The 18295-nt window shown below is 40.6% G+C and overlaps 1 protein-coding gene across 1 annotated transcript in view; it reads left to right on the forward strand.

The window, feature by feature from the left end:
• The first annotated feature begins 13186 nt into the window (after positions 1 to 13186).
• LOC128736011 (uncharacterized) overlaps positions 13187 to 18295 on the forward strand; it is a 102318-nt gene continuing 97209 nt past the window's right edge. Inside the window, exon 1 of the mRNA XM_053830496.1 lies at positions 13187 to 14003. Within this exon, the coding sequence (XP_053686471.1) occupies positions 13187 to 14003 (817 nt within the window). The remainder of the gene's footprint in view (positions 14004 to 18295) is intronic.

An 18295-nucleotide genomic window follows, 5' to 3' on the forward strand; every position in this document is an offset into this window, starting at 1 on the left:
GAAATCAATATAATGGCCTACTTTCAACAAGCGCTGCGGTTGTTTCCGTAAATTTAATTGGGGTGACTAGATACTGCTGGGGCAGCACACCTATTTTTGACCTATTAGGGCGCATTATTCATCTGAATTCAACCCACAAAATCAATAAATCGGTTTTGTAACCTGCAGATTTTTTTTTTTGTTTTTCTTGGCTGTCAGTCTGTTAGAATTAGAACAGATTTTATAATCTTTACAACGTTTCGACTCTATATGTTTTAGTGTTCTTCAGGGAATGCTACAATATTATACACCTTTTATTTGGAACAAAATGTTTTTAAATTGTACGTACAATACTGTTTGTTCTTATGGACTCTTTGTAAGTTACCACCAGGCATGCCAGATCTGAAGATTGATTTGCACAAATGACCTTTTTTTTTTTAGTACCTAATTATTATGCATATGTTTTAGTTAAAGCTTTGAATGCAGCTTGACAGTAAAATTTCCGTTTCAAATCTTGAGCACTCACACATATGCACACACAATGTGCAAACCGCAGCAAAACTGGCATTCTATATATACTTTTCGATTCTAGTGGCCATACCATTTCAATCAAAAATGCATTTCAACATACCATTTTCAACTATCTGGAAAATCCATTTACACCGAAAACTAACCATAAGCCATGGGGGGGCTCTGTAGCCGCAAGGTTACCGAGTCTGCTTTGACAAGCGAATGGTCATGGGTTCGAATCTTAGTAGAATCAGGCCATTCGATGTCAAAGTGACTTTAGCATGGGTTTATTCTCAGGCCCCTCATCGCCCTTCCTTCATGCTGAGTTCTATATTATCCCGATATGGCCTATTGACAGTGCAAAAATGAGACCCTTGTAGTAAAAATGCACTGGTTTGCTACGCCAGGGATGACTATAATTGGGGACTGTGCGCTGTCATGTGGAACGAGGTGGATAAAGTAGAGTAAAGCATTGAAAGAAGGGTACCCAATTACACACAAGCACGCATAAAAAAAAAAAAAAAAGAAATTCAATAAGCATATCGCTCACTCAATAGCGACTATAGCTAAAATAAATGCAGTGCGGGTTATACAACAAACACCCGGGCGATATCACAATAGATCTAACTTACTGGTCGCAGTGATGAGTCCATAAAGAAAAAAAAAAAAAAAAACCATAAGCCATTTTAGATGTTGTTTCAAATCAACTGCCACTGGATGCTCCATTCGTTTACAGGCGACAGATGCTATTCGTTTTGACTATTATTTCGGAAAAATGATAGATTGTCCAAAACTTTACTTGCGGGTTCGCGTGAATTTGATGACAATTCAATTAGTGGAATGGATGAAATATTCTATATGGTATAAACAAAATGGCTAATATCATTATCATCACCTTATAGAGATTGCCAAGATTTATCATACGCACACCTCGCCCGCGTATATGACCCATTCCGGCGTTAATGGCCACCGTCGCATGAATCAGTTTTTATGTTGCCAAAGCCCTGGCATATAACTAAAAAATTAGGTCACCTTTAGTCACCTATTTGCCGGTTATTGGCGTACACGTTGGTGAAACAGGCGCCAATTTGCACGACAAAATTAGTTACTGATTGTGTCCCGTAAATCAGCAATTTCTCAAATGTACTGTCTGGCTCAATTATACACGATACACAGGAAGACGAAGGAAATGAGGCAGGTAGGTCTTGGAGACACGTTGATTGGAACTCAACTCAGCAAGTCGGGGCAGTTGATATTATTGCCAAGAACGTCGAAAACAAAAAGCCGTTGTAGCAGCATCCTTCTGATTGTCAGCGTCGGTAGATGGATAAGCACGCATCGGTTTTCATAATGCGGTAGACGAACTGGATCGCGCAGGAGTCGCAGGGGTAGGAGTCGTAGAGCATACCGAACAAAGTGTCGTTGGATTCGTTCGATTCGATTTACTTGCACAGCTTGATAAGAAGCCCTCACAAGCACTCCATACTCCAGTATGCTCAGTACAAGTGCACAATATATCGACTTTAGGCAGTAAACATCTTGAAATTGCTTTGTATTTTGTTTGACGAACCCCAATACAGCATAGGCTTTGGCAGTAGTAGACGCAATGTGCTGTGTGAAACTCAATTTGCTGTCTAGTAGAATGCCCAGATCCTTCACTGTATTTACACGGTTGATACTTGGGATTGACATTTTGTAATCGAATGTTATAACGTTGCGTCTTTTTCTGCAGAAAGAGATAGCATTAGGTACATTTCTATACATTCACTTCCATCCCGTTCAGCGTGCACCAGTTTAATGACGCGTCAATGTCTGATTGGATTGCACAGTAGTCAACCGCTGACTTTACTACACGAAAAAATTTGAGATCATCTGCGAACATGTATTTAGGAGACTGTATGGTGGTGCTCAGATCGTTCACAATTAATATAAACAGTAGTGGACCTAGATGGCTTCCCAGAGGCACACCTGATTGTATCTCAAACGGAAGTGAATTTGTTCCATCTATGCGGACGTAGGCAGTACTCTCGGTGAGATACGACAGTATCCACCGTGTTTGTCATTCGGGGAATCCATTTTTTTCTAATTTGGCCACCAATATTACATGCGGCACTTTATCGAAAGCCTTTGTAAAATCGATATAAACGGCATCGACTTGCTGTCGTTTATCAAGTGCACTGATGAGCGATGAAACGTAAGCCATCAAGTTGGTCGTCGTTGATCGTTTTTTAACGAATCCATGCTGCCATTCGGAAATAATGTGGTAAATCTCCGGATACGGCAGATCATGGACGAGGTTTTCAAATAGCTTTGGTAGACAGCTCAGAATCGAAATAGCACGGTAATTAGTGACTTCGTGAAGACTGCCTGCTTTATGAATCGGCGTGATTGCAGCTGTCTTCCACACACTTGGGAAAATTCCTTCGGACATCGATCGATTAAAAATAATACGAAAAGGTATTGTCAGCGTTTCAGCGCAATTTTTAAAAAGCAGTGGCGGCAGGTAATCCGGCTCGGCGCCCTTAGCTCCAACGATTAAACGCAGCTTCATTATAACATCACTTATTTGAAAAGCGGAGTTGTCTTAAAATCAATGAATTTTTTTTATGTTAGTGAAAATATATTCTCTGCATTCAAATTGGCAGGAAGAATGCATATACAATACAAGCTTCAACTTTTTTACGTTCTTTGCTAAAAAAAATTGATACACATTTTTTTTATTTCGATGTTGCTGTTGGAAATCGCAAGATACTTACTTACTTAGGTGGCTTGCCGTCCTAAGACAAAGCCTGTTGAACAAAGTTTCTCCATGTAACTCGGTTGAGGGCTACCGCTCTCCAATTCCTCGGACACCGAGTACACTCTACCAGATCTCGCTCCACCTGGTCTAACCATCTTGCTCGCTGCGCTCCTGGTCGTCTTGTTCCTGCCGGATTTGAGGCAAACACCATCTTTGCAGGGTAGTTGTCCGGCATTCTTGCAACATACCCTGTCCATCGTATCCGTCCAGCTTTAGCCACCTTCTGGATACTGGGTTCGCCATAGAGCTGTGCGTGTTCATGGTTCATCCTCCGCCTTCATACTCCGTTCTCCTGTACGCCGCCGAAGATCGTTCTTAGCACTCGTCGTTCGAAAACTCCGAGCACTCGCAAATCCTCCTCGAGCATTGTCTATGTTTCATGCCCGTAGAGAACAACCGGTCTTATAAGCGTCTTGTACAGGGTGCACTTTGTACGGGGACTTCGTTTGCTCGACCGCAATTGCTTGGGGAGCCCATAGTAAGCACGACTTCCGCTGATAATACGCCTCCGAATCTCACGGCTGGTATCATTGTCCGCCATTACCAGTGAGCCAAGGTGGACAAATTCATCGATTACCTCAAATTCATCGCCGTCGATCAATATACTACTGCCCAAGCGGTGTCGTTCGGCCTGTTTTAGACGTATTTACCTTTAACCCAATCTTTTCTGCTTCGCGCTTTAGTCTGGTGTACTGTTCAGCCACCGCCACAGATGTTCTGCCGATAATATCCACGTCATCGGCAAAGCAGACGAATTTTCTTGAGTTGTTGAATATCGTGCCCCGCGTGTTGATATTTATCCGCTCGGTTCATAACACCTTGTAGCGCAATGTTGAACAGCAGGCATGAAACACCATCACCTTGACGAAGCCCTCTGTGTGATTCGAATGAACTTGATAATCCACCCGAAATCCGAACACAGCACTGTGTACCATCCATCGTAGATTTAATCAGTTTGATGAGCTTCCTGGGGAAGCTGTTCTCGTCCTTGATTTTCCATAGCTCTTTCCGGTCGATGGTATCATATGTGGCTTTGAAGTCAACGAATAAATGATGCGTGGGAACTCTGTATTCACGGCCCTTTTGGAGGATTTGCTGCAGTGTAAATATTTGATCCGTTGTAGACCGACCTTCGTCGAAGCCGGCTTGATAAGTTCCCACGAATCTGTTTGCAATTGGTGATAGACAGCGGAAAATGATTTGGGACAGCACTTTATAGGCGGCATTGAGAACGGTGATCGCTCTATGGTTCTCACAGTCCAACTTGTCGCCCTTTTTATAGATCGGGCAGATAACGCCATCTTTCCACTCATCCGGTAGCTGTTCCGTATTCCAAATTCTAACCATTAGTTGGTGCAGACAAACGGCCAGCTTTTCTGGTCCTATTTTAATAAGTTCCACTTCGATGCCATCTTTTCCAGCTGACTTGTTCTTTAGCTGCATGATGGCCTCCTTAACTTCGCCCACCGTTGGGGCTGGCACCTCTTCCCCGTTTGTTGCACCGTCGAAATCGCTTTCCCCGCCGCCATGGTTCTCCGCCTGGGCACCATTCAGGTGTTCGCCGAAATGCTGCTTCCACCTATCGGTCACCTCACGATCGTCCGTCAGAATACTGCCAGTCTTATCCCGACACATTTCGGCTCGCGGCACAAAGCCTTTGCGGGATCCGTTCAGTTTCTGGTAGAACTTTCGCGTTTCCTGAGAGTGATGCAGCCGCTCCAACTCTGCATATTCCTGCTCTTCCAGGTAGCGCTTTTTCTCCCGAAAGATTTAGTTTCGCTGCATCTTCTTCTGCTTGTGTCTTTCCACGTTCTGACGTGTGGCACTGCGCATCTTGGCCGCCCGCACATCGTTCTCCTCATCCATCACCCTCCTACATTCATCGTCAAACCAGTCGTTCCGCTGATTCCGGGCCACATGCCCAATGGACCAGCCGATGGCTGTTTTGATAATGTTCCAACAGTCCTCGAGAGGGGCTTCGTCCAGCTCGTCCTCTTCCGGCAGCGCAGCTTCGAGTGAACGCGCGTAGTTTGCGGTGACGTCTGGCTGCTTCAGCTGGGCGAGATCTAACCGAGGCTGGCGTCGGTACCGAATGTTGTTCACAACGGAGAGTCTTGGGCGCATCTTAACCATCACTAGGTAGTGGTCCGAGTCAACGTTAGCGCTTCGAAAGGATTTTACGTTCATAATGTCTGAGAAGTGCCGACTGTCGATCAAAACGTGGTCGATCTGTGATTCTGTCTGATTTGATGACCTCCAGGTGTACTTGTAATGGATTCTGTGCTGAAAAAAAGGTACTACGTACGGCCTTGTTCTTGGAGGCGGAGTCGATAAGTCTTAGGCCCATTTCATTGGTCAGCTGGTGTGCACTGAACTCTCCAATCACCGGTATGTGTTCCTCCTCGTAGCCTGCACGGCCAGCTGAGCATTGAAATCCCCGATGACGATCTTGATATCATGTTTTGGGCAGCGGTCACTCTCCAACTGCGCGTAGAATTCATCCTTGTCGTCATCGGTACTTCTGAGGCAAGGGCTATGCACGTTATGTTGCAGAATCGGCCTTTGATTCTCAACCTGCACATTCGAGGATTGATTGGCCACCACCCAATCACCTGTTCCGCTACTCGCTGATCACCATGAAAGCTGTACCCAGCTCGTGTGTGTTGCCGCAGCTCTGGTAGATGGTATGTCCATCTGTGAACGTATGTACCGTTGAGCTCTTGCAGCACACCTCCTGCAGCGCTACGACGTCGAAATTCAATACGTCGGAGAACACTCGAGTGCTCCCTTGGAAGTTGAGAGATCGGCAGTTCCACGTCCCGAGTTTCCAATCCATAGTCCTTTTTCGTCGCGTGGGTCTATTCCGATTGTTCCAGTAAGAATTTATTTGTTCTTCGTTCCGTGCTTTAGTATTTTTCTTGGTGACGGCTTGCAAAGTCTGCTACACCAACTCCCTGCTTCGCCGGAGGGCCAACGAAGCTCGAAAGAGCCCTCCTTTCCTGTCAGAATACGACCTTGGCTTCCACCGGGGTTGGTTACCCGATCTCCACCAAAGTTGCTCGTATCCCGGCTAGTACCACGAGGAGGTAGAGCAACTCCTGTGCTGAATAAAAGGCTATGAATCACTGTAGGGTCTATTTTATGTCTACACGTGCACAAGGCACCGACGGTACGCATTTTTACGACTTAGTAAACAATTCTTTCAGATCGCAAAGCTGTCATTAGTTTTTTTTTGGCACGACAACTAAAGGGCTGCAGTCACTCGAAAAAAGCTACCAAACACTAACCGGAAAAAAAACTTTATGAGAGTAGGCATTTCCATTTGGATGTCCTGCGAGTGGCTATTTCACTGGCTGCGGCTACGTTTATTAACTTTAGGATATTTTTTGGAATAAAGTAAAGGCCGAAAGTATTCCTTTCGACCGACTGAATTTGAATGTGTGTTCCCGATGACAACCCTCATGCCATGTCATGCGCATTTTTCATACATATTTTCGAAGAGCTCATAGGAGTTCCCCTTCGCGTCATCAGGTTTGTCGTTAGTTGGTGAGTATACGTTAATCAGGCTGTAGTTGAAGAATTTGTCCAATATTTTCAACATGTATAACTGGTTTTGATAAACCTCTACCTCTACCTAATGACATTTTCTCCTCATTTCCTTTCTATAGTCCTCTTTTCTTATAGTATGAACCATGATTTTTATCCCGGAAGATTTATGATATTTTTCGAGCTGGCGATAGTCATTCACGATCCGCAAATATGCACATATATTTCAATTGGCCCAGTTCTGCATTCCTTACCTGTCATCAGAACTTTTAGGTCGCTTCACGGTATTTATTATTTTCGCCCTAGTGAGGCCATCTTTAGCTTTTGAATGACAGAAAGTTACATAAGTACGCGCGAACGATTTAAACAACAAATGTTATCGTTTATGATAGCGAACCACGCATGCTTCCTATGTACTAAAGCAGGACCGTGAAGCATAGGGCCTTAGTGTTAAGTAATTTTTTTTAATAAAACAGATAAGTGGTTTTTCGGTTTACAGTCTGTAGTTAGCAGTCCAAAGACGGTTTTGCTTCTAGTTAAATACGACGTTTAGGTGACTTTATTTCAACTTTCTCAAGGAAAGGAGCTGAAGCTGAAATTAACCCAACGAAACGTGGGAAGCAAAACTTCTATCGTTTCCTTCGTCGGTTGCAAAAATTTATCATTGAAAAAAATTATTAATGTCTGACCTCATTACAAACACTCAAAATAATTTTCACGACGAAATTACGGGAAAAGTTATATGAATATTTTCCATCCAACTTTTTTCGTACTATTTACGTGAATTCAACGTAGTTTGCATTAGTGAAATCAGATAGATGTTATTGTATTTGGGCTCTATAGCCTAAGAACTCGAAAAATGAGTTTCAACGCTACTAGCACAAAACAGAAGTGGAAGTCCAAGCAATGTAATAAACAAAAAAGGAAAGAAGAAAATTTCTTTCGATTTTGTCTCTTTTTTGGTAGGTTTTCAAGTTTATCGGAAAAGCAAGAATAAATTTTGTTTTCGCAATTTAAAATTTAAATTATATTTGGGCAACAGATTTTTAAACAAAAAAATGGACTAAGGCGTTTTATATAACCCTTCTTTTGTTTAAAAATCAGTTGCTCAACATATTTGTAATCTATACCTATAAAAATCGATTTCTGTCTGTCTGTCCGAATGTTCCTTTTAGAATCGAAAACTACTGAACCGATCGGATTAAAAATTTGCATGTCGGGGTTTTTGGGGCCAGGGAAGGTTCTTATGATGGTTAGAGACCCCTCCCCCCACTAAGAGGGGGGGCTGCCATACAAATGAAACACAAATTTCTGCATAACTTGAGAACTAATCAAGCAAATGGAACAAAATTTGACATGCGGGTGTTTTTGGAGACAAGAATTTTTCCTAAGAGGTGAATTGAAACCTCTCCCCACTGTAGGAGGGGGGGGGGGGCTCCTATACAAATGAAATACAAATTTACTCATAACTGGAGAACTAATTAATCAAATGGAACCATATTTGGCCTGTGGGTGTTTTTGGAGGCATGAACTATTTCTATGATGAATTAGGACCCCTTACCTTTTTAGGAGGGGTAAGCTCCCATACAAATGAAATACAAATTTCCTCATAACTCGAGAAATAATCAAGCAAATGGAACCAAATTTGGCATGTGGGGGGTTTTGGAGGCAGGATTTGTTTTAATGATGGTTCGAGACCCCTCACCCCTGTGTTAGGGGGATGCGGACTCTCATGGAAATAAAACATAAATTTTTGCGTAACTCACAAATTAATCGAACTCGAGAAATTTTAGACTCTTTCATAAATCATTAATCAATAACAAGACCACCAAAAACTATCAATAGTAACATTAGATAATTCAGCGCGAGACGGCCACAGGCCGCGAGTGTTGCCGGAGACCTGCCGTCGGAAGCGCCGGCCACTGCTGGGGGCAGCCCCCCGTAGAGATCACCTCTATCTAGGTGTATTTATTTTCCCAGATCTACTGACCTCTATTACTTTCCTTCAGTTGGGTCACCCCTGCGAAATGGTATTTTCTACGAAAAGATTTTCAGTGAAATGGTACATCCCGCGTAAGGTTTTTCGCGAAATGGTATTCTGCGGAACTCTATCTTTGCGTTATGGTCAACCGAGAATTGATGTTCCGCAAAATGGTATTCGGCGAAATACTTTGTAATGATGGCGAATATTTAAATGCTATTCGCTTTATTTTATCAGGCTAAGCAATTGGGGGAGTTGTTTTCTACTTTACTATGAGGGAAATTTGTATATTAATACACCCATGAACTCCCCAGAAACTTGCAAAACTCAAGATTGTGACAAAGGTCATCCGAGATTCACGATTTATGTACAACACAGTTTAATTTGTGGCAATACGAAGTTTGTCGGGTCAGCTAGTATTCAACTAAAAGTCACGTAACTCCCTGTAGAGAAATCTACATTTCAAAAAAATTTCTTTCGATTTTATTTCTTTTTTTGGTAGGTTTTCAAGTTTATCGGAAAAGCAAGAATAAATTTGGCTTTCGCAATTTAAAATTTAAATTATATGTGGGCAACAGATTTTTAAACAAAAAAATGGGTTATGGTGTTTTACATAACCCTTCTTTTGTTTAAAAATCAGTTGCTCAACATATTTGTAATCTTATCTATACCTATAAAAATGGATTTCTGTCTGTCTGTCCAGTGTTCCTTATAGAATCAAAAACTACTGAACCAATCGGCGTGAAAATTTGCATGTAGAGGTTTTTGGGGCCAGGAAAGGTTTTAGTGATGGTTAGAGACCCCTCCCCCCACTAAGACGGGGGGCTCCCATACAAATGAAACACAAATTTCTGCATAACTCGAGAACTAATCAAGCAAATAGAACCAAATTTGGCATGTGGGTGTTTTCGGTGACAAGAATTTATTCTAGGGTAATTTGAGACCCCTCCCCTCTTTATAAGGGGAATAATAACTCCTCTCCCCTTTAAGAGGGGGGGCTTCCATACAAATTTCCTCATAACTCGAGAACTAATCAAGCAAATGCAACCAAATTTGGCATGTGAAGGTTTTCGAGAGCAAGAAAATTTTCTATGGTGAATTAGGACCCCTCCCCACTTTAAGAGGAGGGGCTCCTGTACAAATGAAATACAAATTTCCTCATAACTCGAGAACTAATCCAGCAAATGGAACCAAATTTGGCGTGTAGGTGTTTTTGGAGGCAAGAATTTTTTCTGTGATGAATTAGGACCTCTTCCCACATTAGGAGGGGGGGCTCCAATACAAATGAAATACAAATTTCCCCATAACTCGAGAACTAATCAAGCAAATAGAACCAAATTCGGCATGTGGAGTTTTTTGGAGGCAAAAATATTTTCTACGGTGAATTAGGATCCTTCCACACTTCAAGAGGGGGGGCTTCTACACAAATGAAATACAAATTTCCTCATAATTCGAGAACTAATCAAGCAAATGGAACCATATTTGGCATGTGGGTGTTTTTGGAGGCAACCATTTTTCCCATTATGAATTAGGACTTCTTACCTTTTTAGGAGGGGGGGGGGGGGCTCCCATTCAAACGAAATACAAATTTGCTCATAACTTTAGAACTAATCAAGCAAATGGAACCAAATTTGGCATGTGAGAGTTTTAGATGGCAGAATTTTTTTTCTGTGGTGTATTACGACCCCTTTCCCTTTTAAGAGGGTGGGCTCCCATACAAATGAAATACAAATTTCCTTATAATTTGAGTACTAATCAAGCAAATGGAACCAAATTTAGCATGTAGGAGATTTTTGAGTCTTGAATTTTTTTTATGATAGTTAGAGACCTCTCACCCCTGTGGTAGGGGGATATGGACTCTCATACAAATAAAACAGAAATTTTTGCGAAACTCTAAAACTAATCCAACTCGAGAAATTCGAGACTCTTCCATAAAACATTAATCAATAACAAGACCACAAAAACTATCTATAGTAACACTAGATCATTCAGGACGAGCCGGTCGCGAGTGTTGCCGGTGACCCGCCGTCGGAAGCGCCGCCCACTGGGGGGCTTGCAAAACTCGAGATAGTGACAAAGATCATCCAAGATTCATGATTTATATACAACACAGGTTAATTTGTGGCAATACGAAGTTTGTCGGGTCAGCTAGTATACCTATAAAAAAGGATTTCTGTCTGTCTGTCTGTCTTTCCCTATCCCTAGAATCGAAAACTACTGAACCGATCGGTGTGAAAATTTGGATATAGGGGTGTTTGGGGCCAGGGAAGATTCTTATGATGGTTAGAGACCCCTTCTCCCACAAAGAGGGGGGCTCTCATACAAATGAAACACAAATTTCTGCATAACTCGAGAATTAATCAAGCAAATGGGACAAAATTTTACATGTGGGTGCTTTTGGAGACAAGAATTTTTTCTAAGGTGAATTGAGACCCCTCCCCTCTTTAGGAGGGGAATAATGACCCCTCTCCCTTTTAAGAGAGGGGGCTTCCATTCACACGAAACACAAATTTCCTCATAACTCGAGAACTAATTAATCAAATGGAACCATATTTGGCATGTGGGTGTTTTTGGAGGCATGAACTTTTTCTATGATGAATTGAGACCCCTTACCTATTTAGGAGGGGGGGCTCCCATACAAATGAAATACAAATTTCTCCATAACTCGAAAAGTAATTAAGCAAATGGAACCAAATTTGGCTTGTGGGGGATTTTAGATGCATGAATTTATTTCATGATGGTTTGAGACCCCTCACCTCTGTGGTAGTAGGATGGACTCTCATACAAATAAAACAGAAATTTTTGCGTAACTTAAAAACTGATCGAATTCGAGAAATTTTAGACTCTTCCATAAAACATTAGTTAATAATAAGACCACCAGAAAGTACCTATAGTAACACTAGATGATTCAGGGCGAGTCGGACGCAGGCCGCGAGTGTTGTCGGTCCCAGGTTTTATGTACAGCACTGTTTCATTTTTGGTAATAGAAAGTTTGTCGGGTCAGCTAGTGGACTTATAAATGTTTACGAATCTCGCGCCAATTTGTCTAGTTTTGATATTTTTTGTCTGTTGACTCTTTTTGATTCAATACGACGTTTCGCAATTCATAAAATCGAATTTTTAAACCGCGTTCAATGCAAATCAAAGCAAAAAATAGCAAAGTTTTACACAACTAGATGTTTGAAAGGCAATTAAAAATGTATGAACTTAATTAATTATTTTCAGATAATTTGAAGTATTTAGGTCGGATGAAGTTTTAAATTGCAACCATGACATATTTCACCATAAAGCTAGTGCAAACACTAAATGACTTAAGACATTATCACACCAATTAGAAATTAATTTACGGTTGGCGATTAGATTCATTACACGCTTAACTGTGTGTTGCTGGGAAAGTCGACCGATGAAAGGTCTGGAAGCGATTCCGTGTGCTTCACTGCTGTATCCTACGGTTGACGTACTATCTAAAAACTATTCGCTTCTACTTTGTTAGCGCCATAAATTTTTAGTCACTTGTACACCATGGCAAATAAAAGAATAAATAAGAATTTTAATAATTTGAGTGAAATAAGGAAGTTGGATATCATATGCAAATTTCGTTACTGCATGTTGTTATATTATAATTCCATTTCAGGCTCAAACGTGCTTACTATTAAAAAAATTATATATAAAAGACATCCAGAAGGGTTAAGATTTCACCATCATCACCATCATCGTTATCATCATCACCATTATCGTCATCATCGTCATTACCGTCATCGTCATTGTCGTCGTCATTATTGTCAGTAGTTATTTGACTCTGATGGATCTAGTACATTTATAGATATCGGGGAGTTGTTGTGCTTACTTTGACTGGTTATTTTTCATACCCAATTCATTATTGAAAATGTTTTCCATGCGCTGCAGACTACATACTGGAGTCACTTCCTAATGATGAAACACGCGTAATTGACTTCTTAGGATTTCAAAACCAGTTTTATGTTATTTATTTTTCTTCATAAGAACAAAATTCATTATAAGAACAAAATTCTTTTTTAATTGTATATTATATTATTTAAGATTGTCTTAAAATTATGTATATCTTATAATTGTTTTTTGTTTTCGTTTCAGAATCCATATTTTTGTGTTTATTCTCAACGATTCAAAACAACGTTCGGACGCGCAATGTAAATGCTAAGGTTATTATTTACATATCAAAATCGTGTTCAATTAAAACTTAAGATATCTAGACAATATCTGTCGTTAGTTAGACAATACACACGAATTAATGTTTGAAATTTAGGAACTGTTAAATCGATCTAAAAACGAATTAAATGTTTACGGTACCAGTATAAGCTGGATCTGTTCGCCATGCTCCGTGGGGGCCAGGAATGTACGTAATATTTCCGGCTGATGAAATAATATTGCTGACGTACGGAATCGCGGTACCGAGAGTACAACCACGACCAACTCTGGACAACCTGCGAGAGCCACTTGTCCCCATTGGCAATAGGCCTTCTTCCACTACCGTCCTGTCCCCCAAGCATCTAAATGAGCCCGGTCGGATCCAGGGACAACAACAAACTTCCACGCCCAACACCGCTCCTCGTACCCCGCCAACACTTGCACCAAGAGACAGAAGTCCCAGTGTTAATTTTTCTCCAGATGACAGAGTTTATGACTACGATGACAAGTCTCCTTTGTACGATACGGATACCATTGTAAACTATGTAAATAGAATTCCCGTCAACTCCTCTCCCTTCGTTCCGTCCTCGTTGTTGCAGAATCCCTCTCCAACGGCCATAAAATCAAATACTACCTCAGTTACGAAAGGGAAAGAGAAGTCAAAATCCAGATTACATATTAAGCTAGGACGCCTGCGACCACATTCCTCCGTAGAGCAAAGCGAATCCGCTCGAATCCGCGAAGACCTACAAATTCACGTGTCCAATCCTGTGTTCACGCGCGAAAACCTCCGACAACGTAACTTTGACGCTTTTTTCGAGTCGGGCGAAACAGTTTATTCATTGGAGAAGAAGGAGAAACCTGCACCTCCGAATACCGATTCACCTGAATCAGCCCCATTGAACACCGGTGAATCTGCAGCAGCTCATCAACGTTCCATTTCCGTGGGATTCTTTCGCAAAACGAAGTCACCGACCTTCTTCCGTGCCCAGAGTGCCGATTTAGAATACGAGTCCCAGAAAGGTGACAGGTGCCCCTAAAAAACTTTACTAGTTGTCATTATTTTGACCTTACCATGGAGTGAGTTTTAGAAGTGGTGTGTTTTTTTGACTAACATATATCAAAATCATCCCAACAAGATTAGCAACTCTGTTGCGTCATAAACTGAAACCTAATGTCAACCTCATAGTAACACCTTTCATTAAGTAAATTCGTTAATTTGTGTGGGCTATTATTATCATATACATCGTTTTCGATTTTCTAGATAATGTTATGAACATGCTTCGATTTTCTGGGGAAATTACAGTCTTTTTATAGGACTACTATGACAATATTCTAAATAGTACTAAAGATAACTAAATAGTTTAGGACTTTGATTACAAAATAATGATAAGACATCAGGCATTTGCTTTTGTGATAACGAAAATAATGCTTAATTAATGTTCTGCTTATCTTATCGAGTGGGTACCAAAATCAATGTTCGATTTAACATTTATCAATCATGTCATAGTAGAAGATTTTACTCACAATCAAAAACGTTTTTGGCATTTCATGAACGCAAACACAAAACATGTGGGCTACCCACAACGATGTTGCTTGATACTAAAGTAGCTGGGTAAACTATTAAAACTAATAAAATATTATGCTCGCTAGCAAGCAATGCAAGTGTATTGGTGTATACAGGCGTATTTTTTTGTGTATATAGAATCCACACACTAGATCGATCATAATAGTTTGGCGCAATCTCACCCCAGTGAAGCTCGAAAAGTGCAAAGTTTAGAAAAAAAATATTATTTTCGTAATCAAAAGTCGTCCAGTGCATAATAACCTTTCAATATATTGTAAAAGAAAACTTTATCTTCCTTCAGAATACCAAGTTTATGCGATTTCTTGTTTGTTTATATAGGACATTTATTGTCATCGTTTTCCCCCTGTCTTTTTGACCCTAAAGTTTGAAACTCTGTTTAAGCTAAAGAGTTAGCTAATATTGTTTGTGTTCCATTCCAAGTTATGAATGCATAGGCTATGTTTCAAATCCCCTTGAATTTGAGCAATTAGTTTGCATAGATCCTATATACTTTTATAAACAAACATTGTTAGTTTTTGGCACAATCTCACCCACGCGGCACAATGTCACCTCGGATGGCGGTAATTTTAGTTTTAATTCTTGCAGACAAACATTGTCAGTCGGACCAATGACCAAAAATACAACATGTGATATGTAACTTTTACCAGGCGTCATGTAACATTTAACATGCGTTAAATAACTTTTAACATGTTACATGTCACTTTTAATATGTGTCATGAATTCGAATTTGAATAATTAGAAAATTCCAAACTTAGCCATGTGTAAAATAAACGGTAAAAGAAAGCAGTGCTCAGCTAAAATAATGATACAAATGGACTTTTATTTATAGCGATAGCGAAAACGCTCTTGAAGAAGGTGTCGCAAATATTTCAACGCAAACTTCAGAATTTATCCGGCTGTACTATTTACGAGATTTTCAAAGGCGAATTTCGGAATTTCGGAATTTAAGAATTTACGCGGTTTTCATCTACACGGAACTCCGTGAGTCATTCTCCCATCTCTACGCGGAACATATCCTTCATGTAAAGGCGACTTGAGTGTATAATATATTGGACGCGGGCCTACTATCGTTAACTACGAATCGAATGATATGGTATTTTTCTATCGCTGTCACGGTTTTACAATAACTTTTAATTACGAAAAAGGCCTATCAATTTACATGAAACGAATCTGGAGGAGTATTTTCAAAATTATGGCGATAGGCGATAGGGATATTCATATTTGAGCATAAAGCATAAAATAACAGAAAATTGTGTAAGTTAATATACAGAAATGTTAAAGCATTTCAAGAAGCAATCAAAAACAATATTTGTACGAATGGTTCATTGAAAAATAGCGTAACAAAATCAGATCACAACGGGCGACTTTAGAATTTATATAAAACACAGATCGTGAGCAATTACGCCGTAAAGCATTATTGTGATGAAATGTAGTTGAATATGTCTTCTTCTTCTTCTTCTTCTTCTTCAACAGCATAGAGTCGGAGTGGCTCGTGCTGTTTCAAGCACTCGTCTCCATTCAACTCGGTCTTGGGCCACTCGTCGCCAATTTCCTAGTCGGCTCAGAAGTCGCAAATCGCTTTCGACCTGATCGATCAATCGTGCGCGTTGGGCCCCCCTGTTCCTGGTGGCGGTGGGGTTGTTGAAGAGGACCATTTTCGTCGCATTGTCGTTCGGCATCCTTACGACGTGTTCGGCCCACCGTAGCCTGCTAACTTTCGCTAAATGTACGATAGGAGTCTCCCCAAGTAGTGCCTGTAGCTAGTGATTCATACACCTCCGCCACTCCCCGCTTCCAGTTTGTACTCCGCCAAATATCGTCCGCAGCACTTTCCGCTCGAACACGACAAGGGCGCGTATGTCCTCCGTGAGCAGCGTCACGGCTTCAAGTTCATAAAGAACTACCGGTCTAATAAGAGTTTCATACATTGTTAGCTTCGTGCGGCGGCGTACGCTACCTGATCAAAGCGTTTTACGAAGGGCAAAGTAGGCCCGATTTCCCGCTTGGATGCGCCGCTGGATCTCCTTACTAGTGTTGTTGTCCGCAGTCACCAGCGATCCCAAATACACGAACTCCTCTACCACTTCTAGTTCGTCGCCGTCAACGGTTACCGTCCGTGCGAGGCGCGCGTTTGTTTCCTTTGAGCCTCTTCCTTTCATGTATTTGGTCTTTGACGCATTAATTTTTAGCCCAATTCTCGCAGACTCCGCTTTCAGTCTGGCGAGGGTTACCTTCGCCGTTGCAAAGTTCCGGGCTATGATATCGAAGTCATTTGCAAAGCCTAGAAGTTGGCTACCGTTGGTAAAAATAGTGCCTCTCGTTTCGATGCCCGCTCATTGCAAACCATTGTTTAATAGCTCGAAGATACGATTATGATCTGTTTGTTCGACCATGCCCATTTCGGTAGAGCTACTCATAAGAGATAGTTACGCTATAATAACCACAAAACTTTATTGTTTCAATTCCAGTTGCAGATTTGCTGAATTATATCAAATTTGCTTTTCCAAATTCAATTAACATCGTTTAGGTATAACCAAAATCTGGCCAAAACTGTTTGTTCCCTCATAAATTGTGCTAATGGGCTTCTTTTTGGGGCCCCTTGGTTTAGTCCTTTTCGGTTTTGTTTTATAGCTTTACTGATGTAAATATTATGTGATTGAACTGAAAATGTTCGGTAGTACATCTAAAATGTATTAAGACAGGAAGTTTTGTGCAGAAACACTTTATTTTTAATAGGTCCCACTTGCCCCGGGTGCTTTGAAGTGCCGACCTTATTTCGACCTATTTTTTCAATGCCGTTTGTCAAATTAACGGGTGTAATTTGATAATACACTCATTATGTGTACCTACTCTCAGAAAAACATGAACTTTTACGTAAAGCCTGTGGCCAAAATATCATTTATAGAAAGGCGCGTCAAACTTACAACGCAAATTGAAAATAACGCTCAAATTTAAAGTGGTGTTTGTAGTGCCTGTTATAAATAATCTATAATTTTAATACATACGTTTAAGTTGTATCTTTCATTTCTAGAAAGGTTCGGTTAGAGAAAATGAGATTGAAGAGAGTTATGAGCTCCATTCCCACTTACCTCGTATTCCCACTTGCCCCGGGGTACCTTATACATGTTTCTGGTGGGTTTGCCTAACCGGTGCGAACCGATATGCTGTTGTTTTAATATTGCAAGTAACCTGTCATTACATTATGAATACTACAAACTTAGTAATGTGTTGAAAAACTCAAAAATCACCAGAATAGCCAAAAACCAACATGACACGTTATGTTGGTAGCTCTCCTATAATCGGTTATGAACATGCTTTAGTAAGTTATAAACAGGGTTTGCTGTTTTTTGAAAAGTAGAAAAGTAAAAAGCACTCTTTTTGCTACCAACGACATTGCAGCGCTATAGCGCCATAAACACAAGAAATAAAACTATACTTTCTTCAACAGTATTGTATATATGTATAATAATTAACTCTACTATTGCCCCATACACCACTTTTTCGAATTTTGTTTCGCTGAGCCGCTGTAGTCAAAAGAGCATATACAGAGCAAGAAACAGCAAATGAATCCTGGTTATGAATTGAAATACTGACTAATCATAAAATACATTAAATTTGAAGTCGCTGTAAGGTGTCCTGCTGTAACAAATTACCACGTTTACTAGTACTGAACATTTTTTACTGAAACCCCTAAGCTATTGAGCACTGTTCATCAATAAAGTAATAT

This window comes from Sabethes cyaneus, chromosome 2, assembly GCF_943734655.1.
Source record: "Sabethes cyaneus chromosome 2, idSabCyanKW18_F2, whole genome shotgun sequence".
NCBI lineage: Eukaryota > Metazoa > Arthropoda > Insecta > Diptera > Culicidae > Sabethes > Sabethes cyaneus.